This window comes from Ammospiza caudacuta, chromosome 11 (assembly GCF_027887145.1).
Source record: "Ammospiza caudacuta isolate bAmmCau1 chromosome 11, bAmmCau1.pri, whole genome shotgun sequence".
Taxonomy (NCBI): Eukaryota; Metazoa; Chordata; class Aves; order Passeriformes; family Passerellidae; genus Ammospiza; species Ammospiza caudacuta.
This window is the reverse complement of record NC_080603.1, coordinates 23,072,763-23,093,406: the sequence shown is the minus strand read 5'-3', so window position 1 is coordinate 23,093,406 and position 20,644 is coordinate 23,072,763. Positions and strand designations below refer to the sequence as shown.

Genomic DNA, 20,644 nt, shown 5'->3' with positions numbered 1-20,644 from the left:
GTGGGAAACAGGGCAGAGGAACAAGCAGGGGATGTGGTCACAGCCTCACTCAGCTGAGACAGGAACTGCCTTGCCCTGCCTTGCACAGCCAGATGTTTTATGACATCTGAGAAAACATTGCTGTAAAAAAAAAAATGTTTTATGCAGCCCAGACTGTTTTTAATGCATTCAATTTCATGCAAGCAGGAGTATGACTCTTGCTAGCTTAAAAAATAGGGTTGTAAGTCCTTTGAAGCATTTTTCCCCCACCACTTTTTTTTTTTTATTTTTCATCAGGAGAAAGGCTTTGTATTCTGTGAAAGGCACAGGAGCCTGCTATACAAAATGGAAAACTCCTCACATTAGGATATTTCAAAAGCAATGCTGCTATGATCAATAAATGAGAGAGCAGGAGCAGAAAATGGATTGCAGGTCAGGAAAAAAAGAATGTGAAAGGAAGGCAAACGGGAATAGAAATGGAACCTGGAATTTTGCTGGCTAAACCAAATTTCAAACATACACACAACCTGTAGGCACATAAAAATGTGTTTATACATCAGAATGGAGAATGTGAGTTCTGCTGTTTGTCTTGAAGAAGAACAGCATCAGTGCAGCTTTGCCCACTCTTCAGCACCAGCAGATGTGGTCACCCTTAATCATTTGGCAGAAATGAAGTACAAGGAGGTGACCCTCACAGACCACAGAAGTCTCCTGCCTTGAAAACAATCAAAAATCAGACTGGAAATGCTCAGAAATACAAAACCAGTGGTCCCGGGAAAAAAAATAAATCACAGGTATATTTCACTTTATTTATTTGTTCTTCATTTTGATAGCACATCTCAAATTACACTTGGTAATGAGATCTTACAAATCTTTCCCCTGCTCTGGGACAAAAAGCAAAAACTACTCATGCATAAGGTATTGAATGCATTCACATCAAGTATGTTGTATGTTGGGCTTTTGAGCATCATAAATATGAGAACATTAAACCAACTGGTATTGGAATTTTTAACAATATCATTGTTACAGATCATAGCAGCTTAAAAGGTTTAACTCAAGTTTAACTGCTTCCAATATTTTTATTTTAAAAGTTTCTACTACAATTTCAATAAGAGATTAAAAAATATAGAGGCCCAAATACTACAAAATAATCTTTTAAAGATGAAGTATTTCTATTTAGTTTGTAAGTGTTAAAACTCACAATGGCCTTTCTGCTTTGACTGGGAATGCAGTTCTGAAATTATTTAGATGAAGTTATGAAATTCAACTTATTTGTGATTTTTATGCATCATGAAACCTCTTCAAAGAGGTTTGGGCTTCCAGAAATGTTGAACACCCATCCTTTAAGAGGTCCTCAGCCAAGGAGACAGAATCTCCATCTATTCCTGCAAATATTAGCCAAAATACAGGGGACTCACTAATATAGTTCTCAGGTCTATGAAAGCAGGATAAGAATGAGTATAGATTCTGTTATGCAAGTTGATTTTGCTTTTTTTTTTTTTAAAGCTGTCTTCTGAATGCTTTGATAGCCATCAGGAACAAGATATTTTTGCAATAGAGGGATAAAGTCTAATTGTAGAAGGGAAAGAAAAGCTACCTACAAAAACCAAGATCATGATAAGAAAACAAATTTATTGAACATCTTCTCTAAAAAGACTCTACCATGCACAGGTGAAATATTGCTACAAACACTTGCTCTGATCCTACATCATGTCCTAAACTGCTTTGTGAAATAACCAAGGGATGAAGGTGCAAGATGAACCCAAGGAAACACCTGGGGATGTACGAAAACACAGGAACAAATCCAGGTGTTGTAACACGGATTAATCTTAATCCCTTGCTACCAGGCATCTGCTTTCTGTAACCCTGAGTCAGTTCCTAGGAGTTTGTATCAACACAGCTGGGAACAACCCTAAACTTCCAATGTGGGACACGGGGACTGCGTGCAAAGGAGACCAAAGCACAGGAGGAGGAAAGCTGGGCTGGGACCAACTCAGTTCAAGGGTCACACTGAATTTAAAAAGACAGCTCTGTCTTTTTAGACCTGAAACTCAGACATCTCTTTTTTGCATGCTGTAGGATCCCTCAGGTATCTCAGCAGCTCTCAGGTATTAAACCACATGGCTGCAAGATCAAAGTAGTCCAGATGCTTTGTCAGAAGCAGTTACCAGTGTGCATCACATCCATGTGGTGCTGCGATCCCGGCCATCACACCAGGCTGCTGATGGCTTCGTAAACACTCAGTTTATAAACTCACTCCAGTTATAAACTTACTTATTTCTTGTGCCAAGACTTCAATGTGCTTCAGTGCATGAAGGAAATTTACAACCCACTCCAGGAATATATATATATATATGTGTATATATATTCCAGCTCTCCCTTTCAATTCAGTGAAAAAAAAACAAACCAGCAGCAATTATATTTTAGATTCGTAACAGATATGTATAACTTAGCTATAAACAAATGCTAAGCTAAAGCTTTGCAGAAAGCTCTCAGGAAAACTAAATATTATAAGATTTTTTAGGAATATTAACCATTTTACTCCAGTACCACAGTTATACTATGATATTTAATCATAGTATATGTCCATATTAAACTAATGACAGTGAGTAGATATAAATTTTATCTCTTCTGACATGGGTTTACTCTTGAAGCAGGAAATTCAGGAAGAAGCCTGTTATAACTCAGTACAGTGATTTTTTTTTTTTTTTTTACTATTTTAGTTATAGTTTAAAGTCAGGTAAATGTTGCTGTCTCCATACAAAGGGAAAGGACTCTGGAGCAGATTAGTAAGTTGTCTTTTGAATGGATATAATTTTGGTTGCTGTCAATTCAAAGAATACAATGTATGAATTTGTATTTATGGGGAAAAGGAGGAAAGGGTTTAAATCCAGATAAAAAGTTTTAATTCCTCTGCAGTGTTAATTTGGTTTCTTGATCAAAATTTATTCTGATTCAGATTGTCACTTGGTTGCTCTAATTCCACCAAGTCTTTGTAAATGCTAAATGGAAGAAGAATCTGGGCCACTGCTGAAAAAGCTTTGCCTTGTGATCTCTGTGTGAACTATGCTGGGAATGAGTTTTGGCCTGCCTGACTGAGCTGACATCCAGGCCTTGGTTCGTTAATGGTTTTTCTTAATACACACAACCACGTTAAAAACCTGGTGTTTCCAGGAAGCAGTGATTCAGCAAAGCCATTCTCCTATTTAATTTAAATCCCAGAGAAAGGGGACCGTTCTGTATGTATTTTAAATGTCAGAAGGCAGTTTGATCTACCAGAACCTGATGGGGTTTTTTGAAGAACATTTCAGAATCCTGCTGGAAGGAATGCTTTAATGAAATAGCCTTTGTCATGATCTCCAAGGGCTAAGAGGCCTCACCTTAGGGTTCCTGAACCAGGACAGAGGGGAGCAAACTGCTCAGCAGGACTCAAGCCCAGCAGCATCCCTGATGTGGGACAGGCTGCTGTGGGCCAGCTCTTGGGGAAGGATGGAAAGTCAAAAGCCACGGGAGCTGCTGAGTGCCTGCAGTCACATTCCCATCCGTGTGCTACACCCACGCCTGAGAATTCAGCTTCACAGCTCTGTTGAGGTAGGAAATTACTGCCTCCCTTCCAGAAGTGGGGTGTAAGGAGATGACCTTGTTCTCCTGGGGACCCACAGAAGTCTGTGGTAAAGATGAGGATGAATTTAATCTCCCACTGTCTCCTCTGTTCCTATGGGCTTTTGACACCACCTTCATTTCCACAAGCTGTGAGCAGCCTGGACAATAGACAGTCACAAAGTAGTTTCTCTCCCCTGTCCTGCCTGTTTGAACTTTACAGACTGGCTCAAACTGCACAGATTTGCTGCCCAGTAGTGAGATCATCTTACCTAGAGCAGTCTACAAGACAGACAAAGCTCAGCTGCAAAGCTCAGAATTAAATCTTCTGTATAGACTGGAGCCCACTTGTATTTGCTTGCCTTCCTCCTTTCACGAAGCAGGAAATACAATAAAAACTATAAACACAAAAGAAAAGTCAATGAATAAAAACTTCTACTATTAATTACAAACATTAGTGCAAACCACACAGCAGACTATTTGTAGTAAGGTCAGTATTTTCTGTAAGTAGATCATACAACTGAGGCATTAAACACAGGTGAAGTCACATTCTTTAGCCAAATAAGTAGTCAGCTTTGAAGGTCACTCACACAGGAAACCTGGATTCTACTGCTACATGTCATATTTTATCTTATCTATTTGTGTGTATTCTATCATACTTTTTATTGAAAATATATTTCGTCCTGTACCTTTTAAAAATATATTTATTAAAAGGTAGTAAAAACCAAATTCCAAAGCTGCATTACAGGTTTGGCTAAGAGACTCATCTAGCATCGTTTTAACTGCCTAGAAGAGCTTTTTCAAAACATATTTTTAAAAATTTAAATGAGCTGTTTGTCAATGGCAAAAAGCCAACACCTAAATCCTTGCTTGTCATTGAAATTCATGGCCCTGCTGCCCAGGGCTCTCACTGTGACATCAGATGCTTAACACTGCTGTAAACTAGCTCACGTTTTTTACATATTCAGAAGTAGATGTAGATCTTAGGATTTATCTCACAGCACTTCAAAGCCAGGGCCTTTGTACCTAATTATGAGTCAAAGCTTGAAAGTTGCAGCCAGGCAAGAATCCTGCAGGAATCCTGATCTCCCTGCTCAACACATGTTTACGTTTGGCAGTAGTCATCTGGGAGAAAGTGGAAAAAGATTGGTTTGGAAAAAAAATACTTCTCGAAATTCTTTACTGGGCAAGGCCAATGGAGCTAGAAAATGCTGCAGTTAGTGGTCTGCAGCCGAACAGTGAAGTCAGAATTCAGAAAAAGTGCACTTTTTGATTGTTTGCTCTTCCTCCAGAACAGCCACCGCAGCCCACCCTTCACAGGTTCTCATCCAGCCACTTGATGTAGCTGTTCCTGGTCTTCACGCCGGCCGAGAAATCCGTGGGCCACACGGTGAAGATCATGCAGCCGTGGAAGCAGTCGTGGAAGTGGTCGAGGGTGACGGGCACTCCGGCGCGCTCCAGGCGCGCGGCGTACATGGCGCCGTCGTCGCGCAGCACGTCGTTCTCGCAGGTCAGCACGTAGGTGCGCGGCTGCCGCGCCAGCGTGGCGTCGTCCGCCAGCAGCGGCACCGCCCGCACGTCCAGCAGCGCCGGCAGCCGCTCCACGATGGCCTCGCTGCCCGTGCTCTGCACCACGGGCTTGTAGTTCTTCTTGAAGGAGGGGGGCAGCAGGGAGGTCCAGTTGAGGCGCGCGCGGAAGGACAGGGCCCGGCCCACGTTGAGCGCGGTGTGGTTGTTGATGAGCAGCTCGTGAGCCAGGTCGTAGTTGCCGTTGATGTAATCGATCCAGTAGTTGATCATGACGTAGCGAGGCAGCACGGGCATGTTCATGTTCTGCTGGTAGGAGGGGGTGTTGAAGTCAAAGGCCTGGAGGACTGGGTAAATCAAGGCCTGCAGTTTCGGTCTGACAGGCAAATCCTCATCTTTGCTAAGCTGTGCAAAAAACACAGGATGGAATGAAGGTTATGAAGAAGATAAACATGTATCAATGTGGAACTTTAGGAAAGCAGACATTCATTTGACAGTTTCAGAGTAAATTCTGCTCTCATACAGGTAATGTGGCTGTTTTGTCTGAATTATTAGCAGCCTGATCTTTTTCTCCTCTCATAAGGCGGCCATTCAAGCAGATCCAGCATCCCATTCCCAACAGAAACCAGTAACATCAGTTTATTGAAGGGAGTAAGAACAAAAAAAAAAAAAGTGTAAAATGACATTTCTCTAACACAGTGCCCAGCTGAACAGCAGGATTTCCTGACTCAAAGGAGCTACTTTTGCTTTTAAGAGCTTTTAATGGATTTTTCTTCCAGGAATTGATCTAATTGGGTTTTTTTCAGCCAATGTAGATTGCTGGCATCCACAATTTCTTCTAGCAAAGACTTACCTGGAGCAGAAGCACCTCCCTGTGTCTGACTTGACCTGCATTTAAGTCTACCAATTACAAATTTTGTGCCCTCTGATTGCCTCACTGGAATAGTCAGCAAACTCTTTGTTTCATCTCCTACACAAGATACCCAGTGCCCCATCATGTCTCATCTGGTTTAAAAAGAATTTTGCATCAGAAAATTGAATTAGGAATGCTCCTTCCAAAATGTGGCACTATCATGTTTATCAGTCCTCAATATTGAAGTTTTTATTGTAATTGTCTCTTATTAATTTTTCCACCCTAATTCAATATTGGAAGGTTGTCATGATAATTAGTTGTCTGGACATGGTATCTGCTTTCTTATCACTAATGGTTATGGAAATAAGTTAATAATAATATTTCATTCAACCATGAAAAATATTACTTGCCTCGGGTCTCCTTTAAACTCTTTACTAGATCAAATTCAGATTACATTTAAACTGCAGATACACAAAAGAAATTTCCTTAAAAGTGCAAAATGCTACAGGAAAACAATTTAACAGAAGAATTAAGCTCCGCATACTGTATATTTTGTCCTTCATTTGTATTTGAAAGAAATAAAAGTATATTTCCAGAGATAATTATCTAAAAATAGGCAATCATATTAGGAAATTATGCCCACTTGGAAAAACAAGGATTTCACCAGCAAAATAGGTTTAAAAAAGTAATTTAGCTACTTGCTCTTAAACTCAGGTCCACAAAAACTTGTGACTGTAACAACACATCACAACCTATGTGATTCATATAGTGACTGAGTCACTTTACAGAAGTAAAATTAACAGATTCTGGCTTTCTACCATTCTGTTTTCAGGCGTGGCACATCACCTTGTGATGGAGCAGCACAGAGACCCTGCCAGCGTCCCTGGGCTGGACTGCAGTACTGCGACACAGAACACTCAGTGGATGTTACCTGCTGGCACACAGCAGCTGCCAAATTCCCTCCTGCACTGTCCCCAGAGATTGCAATTCGACTGGGGTCCACTGAGTACTCAGCCAGGACATCAGGCTGCAGGAAATGCTTTGTTGCACGAAGAGCATCGTGGTACTGCTCAGGGAAGCACACCTCGGGCACCAGCCTGTATCTGCAAAAGCAAAGGGATGAGAAACAATTCTCACTTCTGTCCTATTGTACTGGTGTTGTTGTACCTCTCCTTTAGGATTTACAGGTGAAATCAGATAACCCTTGCTGGAAATAAGTATTTCATTAGGACGAATAGTACAGAAGAAGTAGGAGGTGTGTAATACGTATGTAAGACTTAATCTTATAATTAATGTTCTAATTTGGAACAATTAAAATGAACCTACTAAACATGAATAATACCAAGATAGTATAAAATTGTGCAGCACTTTCCTAGAATTTACAATGGAGGATTTCATAATGCATTATAAAAATCAATAGTTAAGACACCCTTGGCAAGGGAGCCATTCCACCCTGCCTGGTTTTGATCCAAATTCCCGCCTTAAGAAGGATGAGGGTGAGTAAATCACACACACCCAACATGCTCCTGGTTTGGCTGAGCCAAATGCCTAAGCACTTCTGCTTCCCAAATTTTTACTGATGTCAGGAGAGAATAAACCTTGCTATCCCTCTGTGCCATGAAATGAACAATAGCCAAGAAATTAAGCAATGCCAATTTTCTCCAGTGCAATAGATGCAATAATTCCTTTCCTGTAGCAAGGAGAGGAGCAGAAATACACCCATTGGGCAGGTGGGGGATGGAGGCACAGAGAGCAAACAGCTGCCAGGAAGAGGCAGCAGCTGAATCCCACACATGATGCCTCCTCAGCTTCTAAACTACAGTGCAGGAGAAATCTGTTTGTATTTACTGAATAATCTGATATCCAAGAGCTGTTACTGGACCTTATGGTACGCAGCAAAGTTTTCAGCTTTTCAAACTACAGATTTTACACTTTCTCAGCAGAGCCTAGCCAACCAAAATTCAGTTCTCTGACTCAAAACATCTTTAGATTGTAAGCTAAAGAAGTTTCATATGCAGAAAAAATTTTAAACTTAAGATTCCAATTTTCAAACTCCAATTGTGACCTGCTGTCAGAAAGCATTCTCTATCTTGTATATACAGGAATCTGAGGGTGTCCTTTGGGAGCTCCTTGCAAAACAGTAAACTGTGCATAGATTGTGAAAGTGAGATATGCAATTAGATCAACAAGGAATCCAATTAGACTTGGCTAATTGAATACACACCCCTTGATTGAAGGATGTAATGATTAAGGAAAAGAGGTAATAGTGACTCAGAGCAATAGACAGAATGACACCAGCATAAATCAGAAAAGGAATAATAAGGAACTTTTCAATATTGTGATTGCTGCTTGTCTGGAATAACCAACAGCTGCTTTTGTAGTTTTCCTTGTTTCTAATAATAAAAAACCAAAACAGTAAGAAAAAATAAACCCACCCCCCCAATCCTTTAAAGTACACTATAATAAGCATTAAATGAGTAACATCAACTCCATATAATTAAGTTGCAATTAGATCCCAAAGCTTGGTATGTAATGAACTGCAGGTGGGAAACTTGAGTAATTTTATCAAGTGGTTGGGTTTAAAAAAGAAAATATTGAAGTTGACAATAAAGATGGGAACAGAACCAATCAAGCTGGAGTCATCTAGGTAATGTATTTACCTAATCAAGAGGTTTGTTTGCCTTGGAATTGTTCAACATGTTAAAAAAGCAGCCCTGCTTCTCTGTTGTCTGGCTGTCTTCTGCTCTTGAAGGAAGCACAAGGCTTAAAAGAGAGGACTGGAACAGTGGGAGATTGCAAGAGCAGCAGGAAACTGCCAGACCTCACAGTGTATTCTAAAATAATTAGAAAACCAAATGAATTTCTGATACCACTCCAATTTGTTTTAATTTTAAAAGGATAAAGGTATCAGGCTAGTATAGAAAATTACTGTCCAAGTTACAGCCTTATAGAGAAGCCAGTATGGAAGGAGAAGGTAAAAGAACTATGATACAGATTTCTAATATCTTAAAACCACTTGATCAGTTTTAGATTACTCACTCAACAGAGACAACAACAGCATTCAGAGATTCAGCCATGATTCTGCAGAGATTGTTGTAAAGGCTTGTTCCTGGAAGAGAAGGACATGGTGTTAGGGACAGTGAGTCAACAGTCACAAAGGTGTCATTAAGCTTTCTCAGAAAACAAACAGCTATCACACACACAGAATCCAGCACATTTTATCACCAAAGTAAATGATAAATGAGATCAGCCCACAACAGCTCAAGTGCCAAATCCATACTCCTTCCAGCAGAAGGAAGGTAATTCATCACAATTTCAGAATCCTGCAGTCTAATGCCTTTCCTCATGTTTGTTGGTGACTTCAGACATGTCATTTCACCCACCTATCACAGTTTTCTCAGTTGGCCAAAATCTAAGGCACACAGTGGTCTGGGGGCATTTACATCCAGAGAGGGTTACTGCTGTATGAGTCACTGCCTGTGGTTCATTTTATTATAGCATTCATGGCTTTAATTCAAATGAGATGCCCTATTAATGTCAGCTGAGCTTCTCATTTAAGGGAGGATTAATCACAGCTATCCTATTTATCAGAGGACTGATTATCTTTAATTTTGTTCCTTTCCAGTTACTTAATTGTTGGTTTCTAGTACTATAAAATATACTAGGACTATTAAATGTTTTCTAAGTATCCAATCTTAGAAATTAATATTTAGGTGTAGCAATTGTGTCATTTACTTCTGCACCTTGGACTCAGGAATACATCTGACCAAGCCAAGCTATAATCATCCTGACAAAGTGCAGCAGTTTAATATAAACTTTTGCACAACAAGAATCATATGTAAACTATTATAGAACAAATGATGCAGGCAGGAGGTTAACAAATATCCTTTGGGCAGGTCTAAGAAAATCCATCTCAAAGCAGAATTCCTCTGTAGGAAGAGGAAAAAAATGTTTAACTGCTACAGGACAAAGAGACTGGAATTTCCAAAGGCATGTGAAGGCCACATTTTAAAGTTATTTAGGAACTTAAATCTCACTCAAATCCTGGTCTAAATGACTTGTACATCCAGAGTCCAAATGCAATCAGCACAGTCTGTGTTTTGTATCATTTTGTAAAAATCCACTCATGTTCTTTGTCTGTGGAGGAAGCTGCAGAATCAGGGCTTTATGGACTACAGGATGTCATGGGAACAATGGGGAAGGAAAAGGGAGAAGACTTTCTCAGATCTGGATCCCAGAGCAGCCACAGGAGCCACAAGCCCTTTGTCTCCCAAGGCTGTTTTCCTCCTGTACAATGTGGAAGCAATCAGTGGTTACCTTATCACTGCCTATAGCTGTACCTCACTTCCCCTGATCATGTTTGTGGTTTCCAAGCTAATGGAGTAAACAGCATTACATTTCAAGGTAATTATGCTAGTGGTGGTTGTAGTCCCTATGGAACCACCCAAAGAGGAACCAACCTCTACCTGCTTCCCTCACACTCCTCCTGCCTGTGCTCAGCAGTGTGTATTCCCAGGTAGGGGTTATTTAAGAACCAAACATTAGCAAGGCTGTTGCATGCAGTGTAGATCAGCTCAGTCTTCTGCTAATTATTCTCTGAAAATGGGGCAAACCCACGTAATTTCGTTATATGCAGCCACTGGAACCTGATCACCAAGAACTGATTTTTGCACATTACCTCAGAAAGTGAGGGACTGGCCTAAGCAGTCCACCCAGGCATCACAGAGATTTAATCAATAAGCTATTTTTCCCTCTTAGGATGTAAAAAAATTAACCTTTTAGTCCTTTTACAGCTCACATGCAGGTAAGATATGCACTTCTGCTGTGTGTTCATGATATTTTTCTGTCTCTCTCCTTAGACTTCATCCACCAGAGTGGATCACTACTGAATTCAGGTGCATCTTAGCAAAACTGCCATTCCTGGCAGGAAAACGAGCTTGTGGCTTTTCCTGCTAGGAGAAAAGCAGACTGAAATGCTATTTAATTACTGTCAGACACCTACTTGCACTTGCCAAGGCCCAGCCCCCTCCGTGGATGTAAACAACACTGCGCTTGAGGCTTTCATCTCCCTTGGCAGGAGGTTCAAACACTCTCACTTCCACGCCATCAAAAACTGCATCCGTGATTTTAACATCTTCAGAGGAGACAGACTTCAGCTTGTCAAAGGTGCAAATCAAATAATTCAGAACTATCAAGTGATGGCTGAGTCTCAGGTAGTGAATCAGGTGACACTAGTAGGGGGAAAAGAAGAAAGGAAATTTCTGTTACTTCAGAGCATATCATATTCTACCCACAATGATGTGTAATACAACTGCATTCAAAGGGCAGGTCCTACATGATTCTTACAATATTCACTGGGAAAATGAAATTTTATCAAGAAGCTCTAATGTTTTTAAAGATGGATTAAAACAAAACGCTGCCCATAGAAGATTTTCTGTGGAAAAATAAAATTAAACTGGATCACAACCATGAACAAGCACTCAGATCCTCTGAAAGATACCTTGGAAGGGAACAACCCTCACGTTCCACCAGGGGACCCATGAAGCTCCTCAGACTGGTGCCACCAGAGGGCAATACTACACAGGCGATGTTTTTTGGTGGAAAAGTATCAAAAATGCAGATTATTTCTCTTGGTCCACTGCAAAGCATAAGTCTTTCTACTTCCAAATTAAGAAAAGTTCCCAAGGACTGTAAAGAAATTTGCAAACAGGAGTAGTCTTAAAGGAATATAGTGGTGATTTTTGGCTTGTATTGTGTTTTCCTGCAGAACTGGGAAGGATCTGAAACACCAGTCAAGAACAACAGTAGGTTAATGACACCTTTTTCCAACCCCAGAGACTCAAGTGTGTTATTTTTTATGTGATAAAAACACTATGAAATTGAAGAATGATCTGATCTTTCTGTCTCCTTATGGTAGAAGGAGGCAGATTTTATCCTCTTCAGCTATCAAGGACTTTTTTTTTTTTTTAATGTTTATTTTTAAAATTTTGCTCTGACTCGATTAGAAACCTGTTTCTCTCAGCAAACACTACTGGGATTCAAGGCACTCCTCCACTTTGAAATGGTCATGACCTGCTCCCCACACATGACCTGCTCACTATTTGTAGTGCATACCCGTCACCATGCCCTGGATGGTGCACAGGAGTGGCAAAAGGGCAGCCAAAGGACCACAGGGACTACAGTGTCCACAGTGACCATTTAAAAGGAAAAGTAGTGGAGGTCTTTCCCCTTTGAGCTCAGAAACCGGATAACCAGCAAGGCCTTTTGTACAACTTTCTCAGGCAAGGCAGTGGTGTTGGGAGATAAAATTAACACATATATTTAACATATGCCTGTAGGAACACTACCACCAGGAAAACTGTCAGCTGGGACCTTTTATTTTATGTCCAGGTACCAAATACTTGGAACAAGAAGAGGTGTCCTGTTGTATAGAGCTTTTCTACACATGCCCACTTTGCAGTGTGAATTCTGCCAGTCCCAGCAGTGCAGTGTAACCTGCTACAAAGGATTCAAGATGCTGACACAGAGTGAGCAGGATCACCCAGGTACTGGTCTAAGCACATTCACCTGCTGAAGAACAGATAGCTGCCAGTTTAATCTGTAGAAAATCTGCTCACACCCCCCTGCAGAATAAAAGCAAGCTTTGAAGCACTCAGCATTCTCTCTTCCAAAGAAGATCTTACAGCCACGATCTCTTACATGTAATTTTTTTCTCTGTCCTAATTAGTTTGAATGTTAAAAAAAATTGAAGTATTTGCTTTCATCTAGGTTCTGTACAGGAAAGGCCCTGCACACCTCTCACTGCAGACTGCTGTAGAAAAAAAGAAAAGTTTGATATTTAAAAACCTCCCCAAAATTTACACCAAATACAATGGGCTGTTATGTGACTTGGGAGAGGAATCCATTCCCAAAACAAGAATTTTTAAAAAAATTACATTTTTTTCTTGCTATAACTTGTGCTAATATCACCCTGCTGAGATTGTTTGGTAGGAATCCAAATTTTAAACTGTTTGCTGCTTTTTGGATGGGACATAATTTCTTCATACTGCAAGTCTTTTCTCTGGGAGAAGAAACACAAAATATCCACCTGGCAGGAAGAATGCTGAATTCTCAAGGCTATTTGCATCTCCGAGTTTCAGCCCATGTTTTTCTCTCACCATTACTTAAAATTCCCACAGGAAACCCCAGGACTAGTTTGAAATCTGAAGAGCAATACATCTATTAATAATCTGGCACACAACTTGTTTGGCTGCCACTGATGTAACCACATGAAGGTCTGATCCTCTCTGTGCCCTATGGAAGCTCCCAGGGGAGGTAACCACAGTGAAGCAGTCTTAGAAATACTGCTCAAGAAAAGAATGTTTTTTTAGATTTTATTTAGCCTGACTGTGCTGCAATAGACATCTCGGTTTTGTTTTCTCCCACTTTAGTTTGCATTCTCTGTGGACAAGATTACCACATGTTCTCTGGAGTCAGGAATGTTTTGTTTTCAAGGCTAGTTAGGGATATTTACCAAGAAGTGTTTTGCCCTGTTCTTCAAACCACAGAGCACCCTGGCCATCTGCAGCCTACCATGCCCTTTCATGCCTATTGCTCCTAGAATAGACCATACTTTCCAAGAATCCAGAAACCTGGAAGAGATGCTTTCCACATCAGCACACAAAGGCAACAGTCCTAATTATTTATCAGGCATAGGCAGTTTTTCTGCCAAGCATTTATCAGATAGATTCTTTGTTAGTCAATCTGCCTAACCAGCCTATTGGCTTGTAATTTACAAGGCATCAGGATTGCACTTTTGCTGGCAAAAAGCCAGTCTTGTCCAAAGTTCTCACAAATAAATTTCTTCTTATCTTCTGTCTAAATATTAAAAATAAATACCTATCATATCTTAGCAATCTGTACTAATACTCCTGGCAGAACATGTGGTTGGTTGGCCAACTCTCCTCTAGGAGTACCTTGCCACTCAAAGGACAGCCCTGCCCATCCTGATGCCTGTTCTTCCCTGGCACCTTTTTTGTGGTGCCCCTGGAAGCCTCCAGAGCAGGATCTTGCTGCACCAGTTACATACAAACCCAGCAGAGCCAGAGGAACACCAAACTTCAGTCATGTCACCACCTTACTGATAGCCCAAGGCAGGAAAGAGGAGCAGGAGAAAGGATGCCAGCCCTTTTGGCAGCAGCTGGATCACCTTGAATCTGGGATAAACCTGGAACTGCTTGTCTCATGTGAGCAATACTGGGTTTGATCTTTGCTGGTAGCTGTGGTTTTTACCACACTCCCAGTAACAACCTGCAGGGCTGCTGCAGGTTACCAAATGTAACACTTCAAAATATTTGGGGATTATGTGTATGTGTGGATGTGGATGTGGACGTGGATGCGGATGTGGAGAGAAGAGAAGAGAAGAGAAGAGAAGAGAAGAGAAGAGAAGAGAAGAGAAGAGAAGAGAAGAGAAGAGAAGAGAAGAGAAGAGAAGAGAAGAGAAGAGAAGAGAAGAGAGAAGAGAAGAGAAGAGAAGAGAAGAGAAGAGAAGAGAAGAGAAGAGAAGAGAAGAGAAGAGAAGAGAAGAGAAGAGAAGAGAAGAGAAGAGAAGAGAAGAGAAGAGAAGAGAAGAGAATTCTCTGGTTAAACCATATTCTCTGGTTAAAAGGGAGAGCAGACAGTGCTGCAATACTAAAAGCTAGTGGAAAGGAAGAGAAAGCATAAGGAAAAGGGGGAAGTAAAGAGACTACAGGAAAGAAAGAGGAGGTACTATAAAAATAAAAAGCCTGTGGGCAACTGGCCCAGAACTGCCATGCCAGCTACAGGCATAGCACGTTGCTCGCTCTGGGTCACAGCTGCAAGTTTTTTCATTTTCCACTACAGCAAAATCTCCTTTGATTTTGCCAGGATGTTCCCATGACTGAGATTTTAAGGTAAGGACTATGCAGGCACTCCCAAGGGACTGAACTGTTCAAGACTGACACTTTCATTCTGGCAAACTCTTTGATATGGGGTGCCAGGTACTGAAAGATTTAACTGATGTAGAAGTTTTTCAGCAAATGAAGAAAGGAGTCAGGGCAGAATGAACAAAGTACTGCACCAGTGAGGCACCATTACTTCACCTTTAACCACCAATATCTGTCCCTAAATTATATGGATTCTCCTACTGGCTCCTCAGCTGATAATTTAATGAAGAAACTCACATCCCCCAAGGACTTGAATTCCATTCTCATCATATGTTCTCTATTGCAAAAAAGTAACCCAAAAGTTTTTGTTGCAAATGTCCAGTACCCTCTAACTCCACTCAGCACACTGGGACTCTCTGTCCTCAGACGACTTCCTGGGCTAACCCTGGCTCTGCCCTTTAGCACGGAATGATTGCGACAGGTCAGGAGGCACAAAGGCACAAAGGCACCACGGCACCACCCTCCAGAGGCATCAGCTGCTGCCCCCAGCGCCCTCCCAGAGGGCAGAGCCAAGGTCCTGCACCGACCTTTCAGACTCTGGGGACAATCAGGACCTGGGCAAACAGCTAAGGCTCTTTTCACATTTAGCACTACCTGGGAGCCAGCCAAATCTCACTCATGACTCAACTGAGCAATGATGCTGGAACTGCAAGGCTGAACTGTCTAAAACTCAACTTCCTACCTTAAAAGACACAGACACTACAGTCAGTTCTGGCATTGCTTTGAAAAGGACACTTCTATAAACATTATAGGCCAAAATGCCAACGACAATGTCTGTAGACAGTAACAGATGAGTGAAAAATAAACATGATCATTTCCACATTTAGCTGTGTGTGGAACAGATTATTTTGGGTGCATCTTGGGCAATTTACCCTGTTTAAGGGTGATTTTACAAAAAGATTTCTCAATGCAAGTGTCTTGTTGCCCAGTAAAGAACATGTCTTTTGAATACTATTAGATAAGACAATTTTCAAAGACAAGTGCTCTTAGTTTTATGAATTTCCATTAGAAATAAAAAGAAACCAGGAAGACTGTTTTTTCAGTTTATTAATTAGAAACAAAATCTAATTATGTTTTGATGTAAGATTTTGCTCATGTACCTATTCAATCATGATGATCTGCTTTTATAGCAACCTAAGTTACCTATTCCTGCAAGCAGGACTTACAGTGTGGTTCAGTTTCTGCCAAGGTGCCAGTGCTGGGAGACCTACCTTCCATTAACTAAAAACCTGCTTTACTGTAAATCAATTCTAAGACTGTTCTTGCATCCAGAACCATCAACAACTTTACTGCACTGCCTACAACTATGACTTACATCTGTACAGAAGTTACACACTCTGAAATATGTGGGTAGAGAGAAATTAAAATGTTAGAAAGAAATACAACTGTTTTCTTTACTCCTGAATGTTGATATCCCATGGCTGATTTTATTCCAAGAGTGGAGAAGAAGAACAAAGGAAACACTTGGCTGATGAGAAGTTTTCTGCCCTGTACAGCTGCCTGCCTTCTTCCATATACATCTATCTGATGGCCCCTATGCCAACCTATTTATCCTTCCAAACCTTTGCTAACAGCTGTCCCAATTCCAAAAAAATTCCTCTTTCCTTGGCATGCACCAGAATAGCAAGTGTCTTGACAGTGGTGTTCAGAAATAACTTATTTCAAAGGACTGCAATAAACATGTGCTGCTCTCTTTCCTCTTCTAAGGGAGAGTGGTTAGAGGAAGAAGTCAAAATGCCTGTTATCAATACTGCTGTTACAGCAGAATTTCTAATTGCTGCTCTAGACACTTGTTAACAGACACCCACTGAAAAAATGACGCTAAATCTCTGGCTCAATCCTGTAATTAACTTTCTGTGGCTTCCCAAATTTCAGTGAAGCTGAGGTCTGATGTACCTGTATATATATGTATGTATACAAGTTTTTAATTTCTAATCTCAAATTGTGTTATATCAGTTTCGTGTACAAATGTCCCATTTCGTGTACCATGCCCCATTTTGAGACTGGTGATGAGCAAATTACCCTTTCTTAGGTAAGCATTTTCACATCAATTCATTACTATCATTAAAGCTTCAGTTTCTCTGTTTTCTTTCCAGAGCAGCACAGGGCATTAGAGAGGGCACAGGAACAAGGCTCTGGAAAGTCATCTCAGTTTTCAGCTCCTTCACTGGAATTTTTGTGACTTCATATAAACACTCCAGCTCTTTCTACCTCTGTTCCCCGCAATTTAAGACTTAAACTGATACTTCAGCAGGTATCAGTTCCCTTCTGTAGTACATTTTCAAACCTGCTTAAAGAAACTGCCCTATAAACACTACACCGTTTTAAACCACCTGATTATACTTGAAAGTTTGTTGGATTCTCACACTGAGCCAGGCCACTGACTCAGTCCCAAGCTTGTAAAGAAATTTATAGCAGCCTGGGACAAAACTCTACATGCAAATGTAAAAACCTTATCATTAGTACACTGAAAGCCAGTGACAGCCCTATTGTGTTTTATTCACAGTGATTATTAATGCACTGAGCAAATAAACACATTGTCCCTAATAAAAGATGGTCACACTTAATCATCAGAGTATTGACAAATCCATTTCAAAATAAGCAAAAGACAATTAATTTATTTGAAGCACTTGAAGTTTGTGGGGAAAAAACACACTTCAGAGATTTTAAAATTAGAAAGGTATTTCTGTCAGCTATCAGACCTATAAAGCAAAGTAATAAACAGCAAGCTGAAATACATTCAGAAGTGGGTGAAAGTTCAGCAGTCCCACTGAAAGAAATGTTAAACCATTTGGCCTTGAAATAGCTGATAGAGAAAGAAAGAGGAAGCTGACCTCTGGAAAAGGACATACACTTTATTTTATATATATATATATATAAATACACACACAAGCTGCCTAACAAAGTAAATACACAAGCTTAACTTTTACAATCCTACCTTTGGTTCACAAGGGTTCCTTCCTAATGACAGTCATTTATTCCCGACTGTGCTGCCTCAGTGTTAGAAAGACTTCTGAACCCTTGGAAAGCACCTTCTTTTTCTCTCCAGAAACCAATGCCCCAAGGCTCCCCTGTTGTGTGGCTGGGGCACCTCTAACAACTCCCCTCCTTCATGCTTCTGGGTTAAACTCACTTGTCCCTTTCTTTTTCAAGTGATGTTACAGAACTGTTACTTGCTTAGTAGTTTTTCTCACTATTGAAGTTTTTATTTCTAAGGCAAGAGATGTAAATAACTAAGAAATTACCACCTTCGCCTAACAAAGAGAGTGGGCAGATGTGGGAACCTGCCACCAGCCTGCTCCAGCTGGCACCTGCCAGGCTTTGTCCTGCCAGCTCCTCCTGGGATTATGACCTCTAGAATATCTCAAAAGAGACTCCTCAGCCTCCAAGCTAGAGGCACCAGAATGCATCTACAACACAACACACCACATAAACAAACTGAATGTATAGCTGAGGCAGCAGCAATATACATATACATAGCCACAGTCATACCATTTTCTAAAGTCAGGTCTCCTTGAGCCAGAGGTTCTGGCCTTGATTCAGGTGTTCCTGGACAAACCATGACTCTGTGTTCTGCAGGCAGCATGCTGTGCAGGCACCATGGCCCTTCTGTTCCTACCTAGCAATGAATTTGGGCAAGCTGACCACCTGCAGTTCAGTCATTTGAGCTAAAACATGGAGCAAGTGAATGTCAAGCCATAGATTTTCCTGCAGAATTTAAACTATTGCATAATTTTCCTCTCATACAGGAGGACATACAAGTGAACAAGTTTTTATCTGTACAGCAAACAGGTTTTATCAGTTCAATCAGGAGGCATACTTTGATTCAGCTATACAATTGGACCATAAGATGTCCCAGGGAATCAGATGAATGATCCATTTAGTCCCAGCCTCTGTCTCCAAAGGTGACAACCAGAGAAGCTATTCAGGCAGAATATACAAGTTTGGACACTGCATGGGGGTCACTGTCCTCATGCTTCCCACTACTCACCATTACTGTATTAAGAATGTAGCAGGTACATTTCCACCTAGTCCATTTATGAGCTCCCTGTCCACTAACTCATTTAATCCCTTTTTGAAGGGATCATCATCTGCTCAAAATACAAGCTTCTGCACATTTCAAAACAATCCAGTAAACTGAAATTTAAATCAAAACAACTTTCAATTTTCACATACACTCTGCCTTACATCAGTCCTGTCCATGACTGATCAGTCCTTGTAAAAGACTGGGTAATATTAGAAGAAAACAAACTTCAGAGATGAAGTCATTATCAGAAAATTTGCCATCTCTTTTCTGTTTCATGTCAGCATAAAAACGCTGGCAGAAAATAAGGGAGAAATCAAGTGACAACTGCTCTGTGACAAAAAGCAAGCATCCAGAGAGTTTTCTTTAGTAACAGGATTCCAAATCAAGACGGTTTAACATTTGAAAGAGCTTCGTATGTTCTCTTTCCCTAATGCACAGGGATCAGATTAAAGCAACTAATTATTTTTCCCTGACCAAGCGCCGGCAATTCGCACACCAGAGCGAGCCGCAGGCGGTGAGGCTGTGCCGGGAGCCCCGGGCAGCGCTGGCAGCCGGCGGTTCCGAGCGGCGCTCGCCGGACGGACGGACGGACAAGGGCGACACCGGGGCTGTCCTGCGCGGCGCTGCCGCTCTCGCAGTCACAGAGGGACACGAGCCCGTTCTCCTCCTGCATGGGGGACCGGCCCAGCTCCGGCCCGCCACACGCGATGTCACCGACCCGGGCGCTCCCCAGCCACAAGGCAGCCCCGGGGCCGGGCCGGGAGGGCCGTGCGGGGGCCGCTCCCGCTGCGCGGATGCCCCGGACCCGCACCGCTACCGCGCTTCCGACCGCCTCCGGTACCGGAGCGGGGGCTGCCGCCCGCCTCCCCAGCGCCGCGGGGCCGGGGCCGCCTTACCGTCTGCTGCACCGCCCGGAAGGTGGCATCCAGCAGCATCAGCTTCCAGGGGTCGGACACGGCGCCGGGCAGCGGCAGGTACACATAGTAGGCGGACAGGGCGGCCAGCGCCGGCAGCAGCAGCCAGGCGGCCCGCATCGCCTCCTCCGCGCCGTGTGCGGCCGCCTCGCCGCGCTCCCCGCGGGGCGCGCACCGCCCCCGGGCCGGCCTCCCCCGGAGGAAGTCCCGGCGCTTCCTCCCGGGCCGCCGGCCGTGTGCCCGGCCCGAGCCGAGCCCAGGGCCCGCCCGGCGCCGCCCCGCCCGCGCCCGCCCGCCCCGCGGAGCCGCCGCGCCCCACGGCCGGGCGTGCTCGGGGACCGCCGGCCCGGAGCATCGCACCCGCCCGGGGCTGCCCGCGGGGCCGCGGGGGAAGGGGCTGTGCGGACACACGAGGCATGGGAGGACGGAGCTCCTCCATCGCGCTCTCGGCCAACAAAGGCATCCACATCTTGGAAAGCACCTTCAGACTTTCTAGGTGCCAGGTGCTGCCTCCTGGCACCCCATGCACACTGCTGACACCCTGTACCTGCTGCTGACACCCCGTACCCACTGCTGACACGCTGTACCTGCTGCTGACACCCTGTACCTGCTGCTGACACCCCGTACCCACTGCTGACACCCCGTACCCACTGCTGACACGCTGTACCTACTGCTGACACCCCGTACCCACTGCTGACACCCTGTACCTACTGCTGACACCCCGTACCCACTGCTGACACCCTGTACCTACTGCTGACACCCCGTACCCACTGCTGACACGCTGTACCTGCTGCTGACA

At 42.7% G+C, this 20,644-nt stretch overlaps 1 protein-coding gene across 1 annotated transcript; it reads right to left on the bottom strand.

Annotated features, from left to right (window-relative positions):
- Positions 1–763: 763 nt before the first annotated feature.
- On the bottom strand, positions 764–20,055 carry NCEH1 (neutral cholesterol ester hydrolase 1). The gene is made up of 5 exons (XM_058812622.1): positions 19,828–20,055; positions 10,962–11,190; positions 8,999–9,068; positions 6,891–7,062; positions 764–5,511 (listed from the first exon to the last, which is right to left on the bottom strand). The coding sequence occupies exons 1-5, from the start codon at positions 19,963–19,965 to the stop codon at positions 4,894–4,896; spliced, it is 1,227 nt and encodes a 408-aa protein (XP_058668605.1). The 5' UTR covers positions 19,966–20,055; the 3' UTR covers positions 764–4,893.
- Between the last annotated feature and the right edge of the window lie 589 nt (positions 20,056–20,644).

Bases quoted from the DNA above. Each gene is read 5' to 3' on its own strand.
- NCEH1 (XM_058812622.1), bottom strand. From the start codon at position 19,965: ATGCGGGCCGCCTGGCTGCTGCTGCCGGCGCTGGCCGCCCTGTCCGCC. The intron at 7,063-8,998 runs GTGAGTAATCTA...TTGCTTTTGCAG, and splicing joins GCTGTTGTTGTCTCTGTTGA to ATACAGGCTGGTGCCCGAGG. The intron at 5,512-6,890 runs GTAACATCCACT...TTTTTTGCACAG, and splicing joins CAGCTGCTGTGTGCCAGCAG to CTTAGCAAAGATGAGGATTT.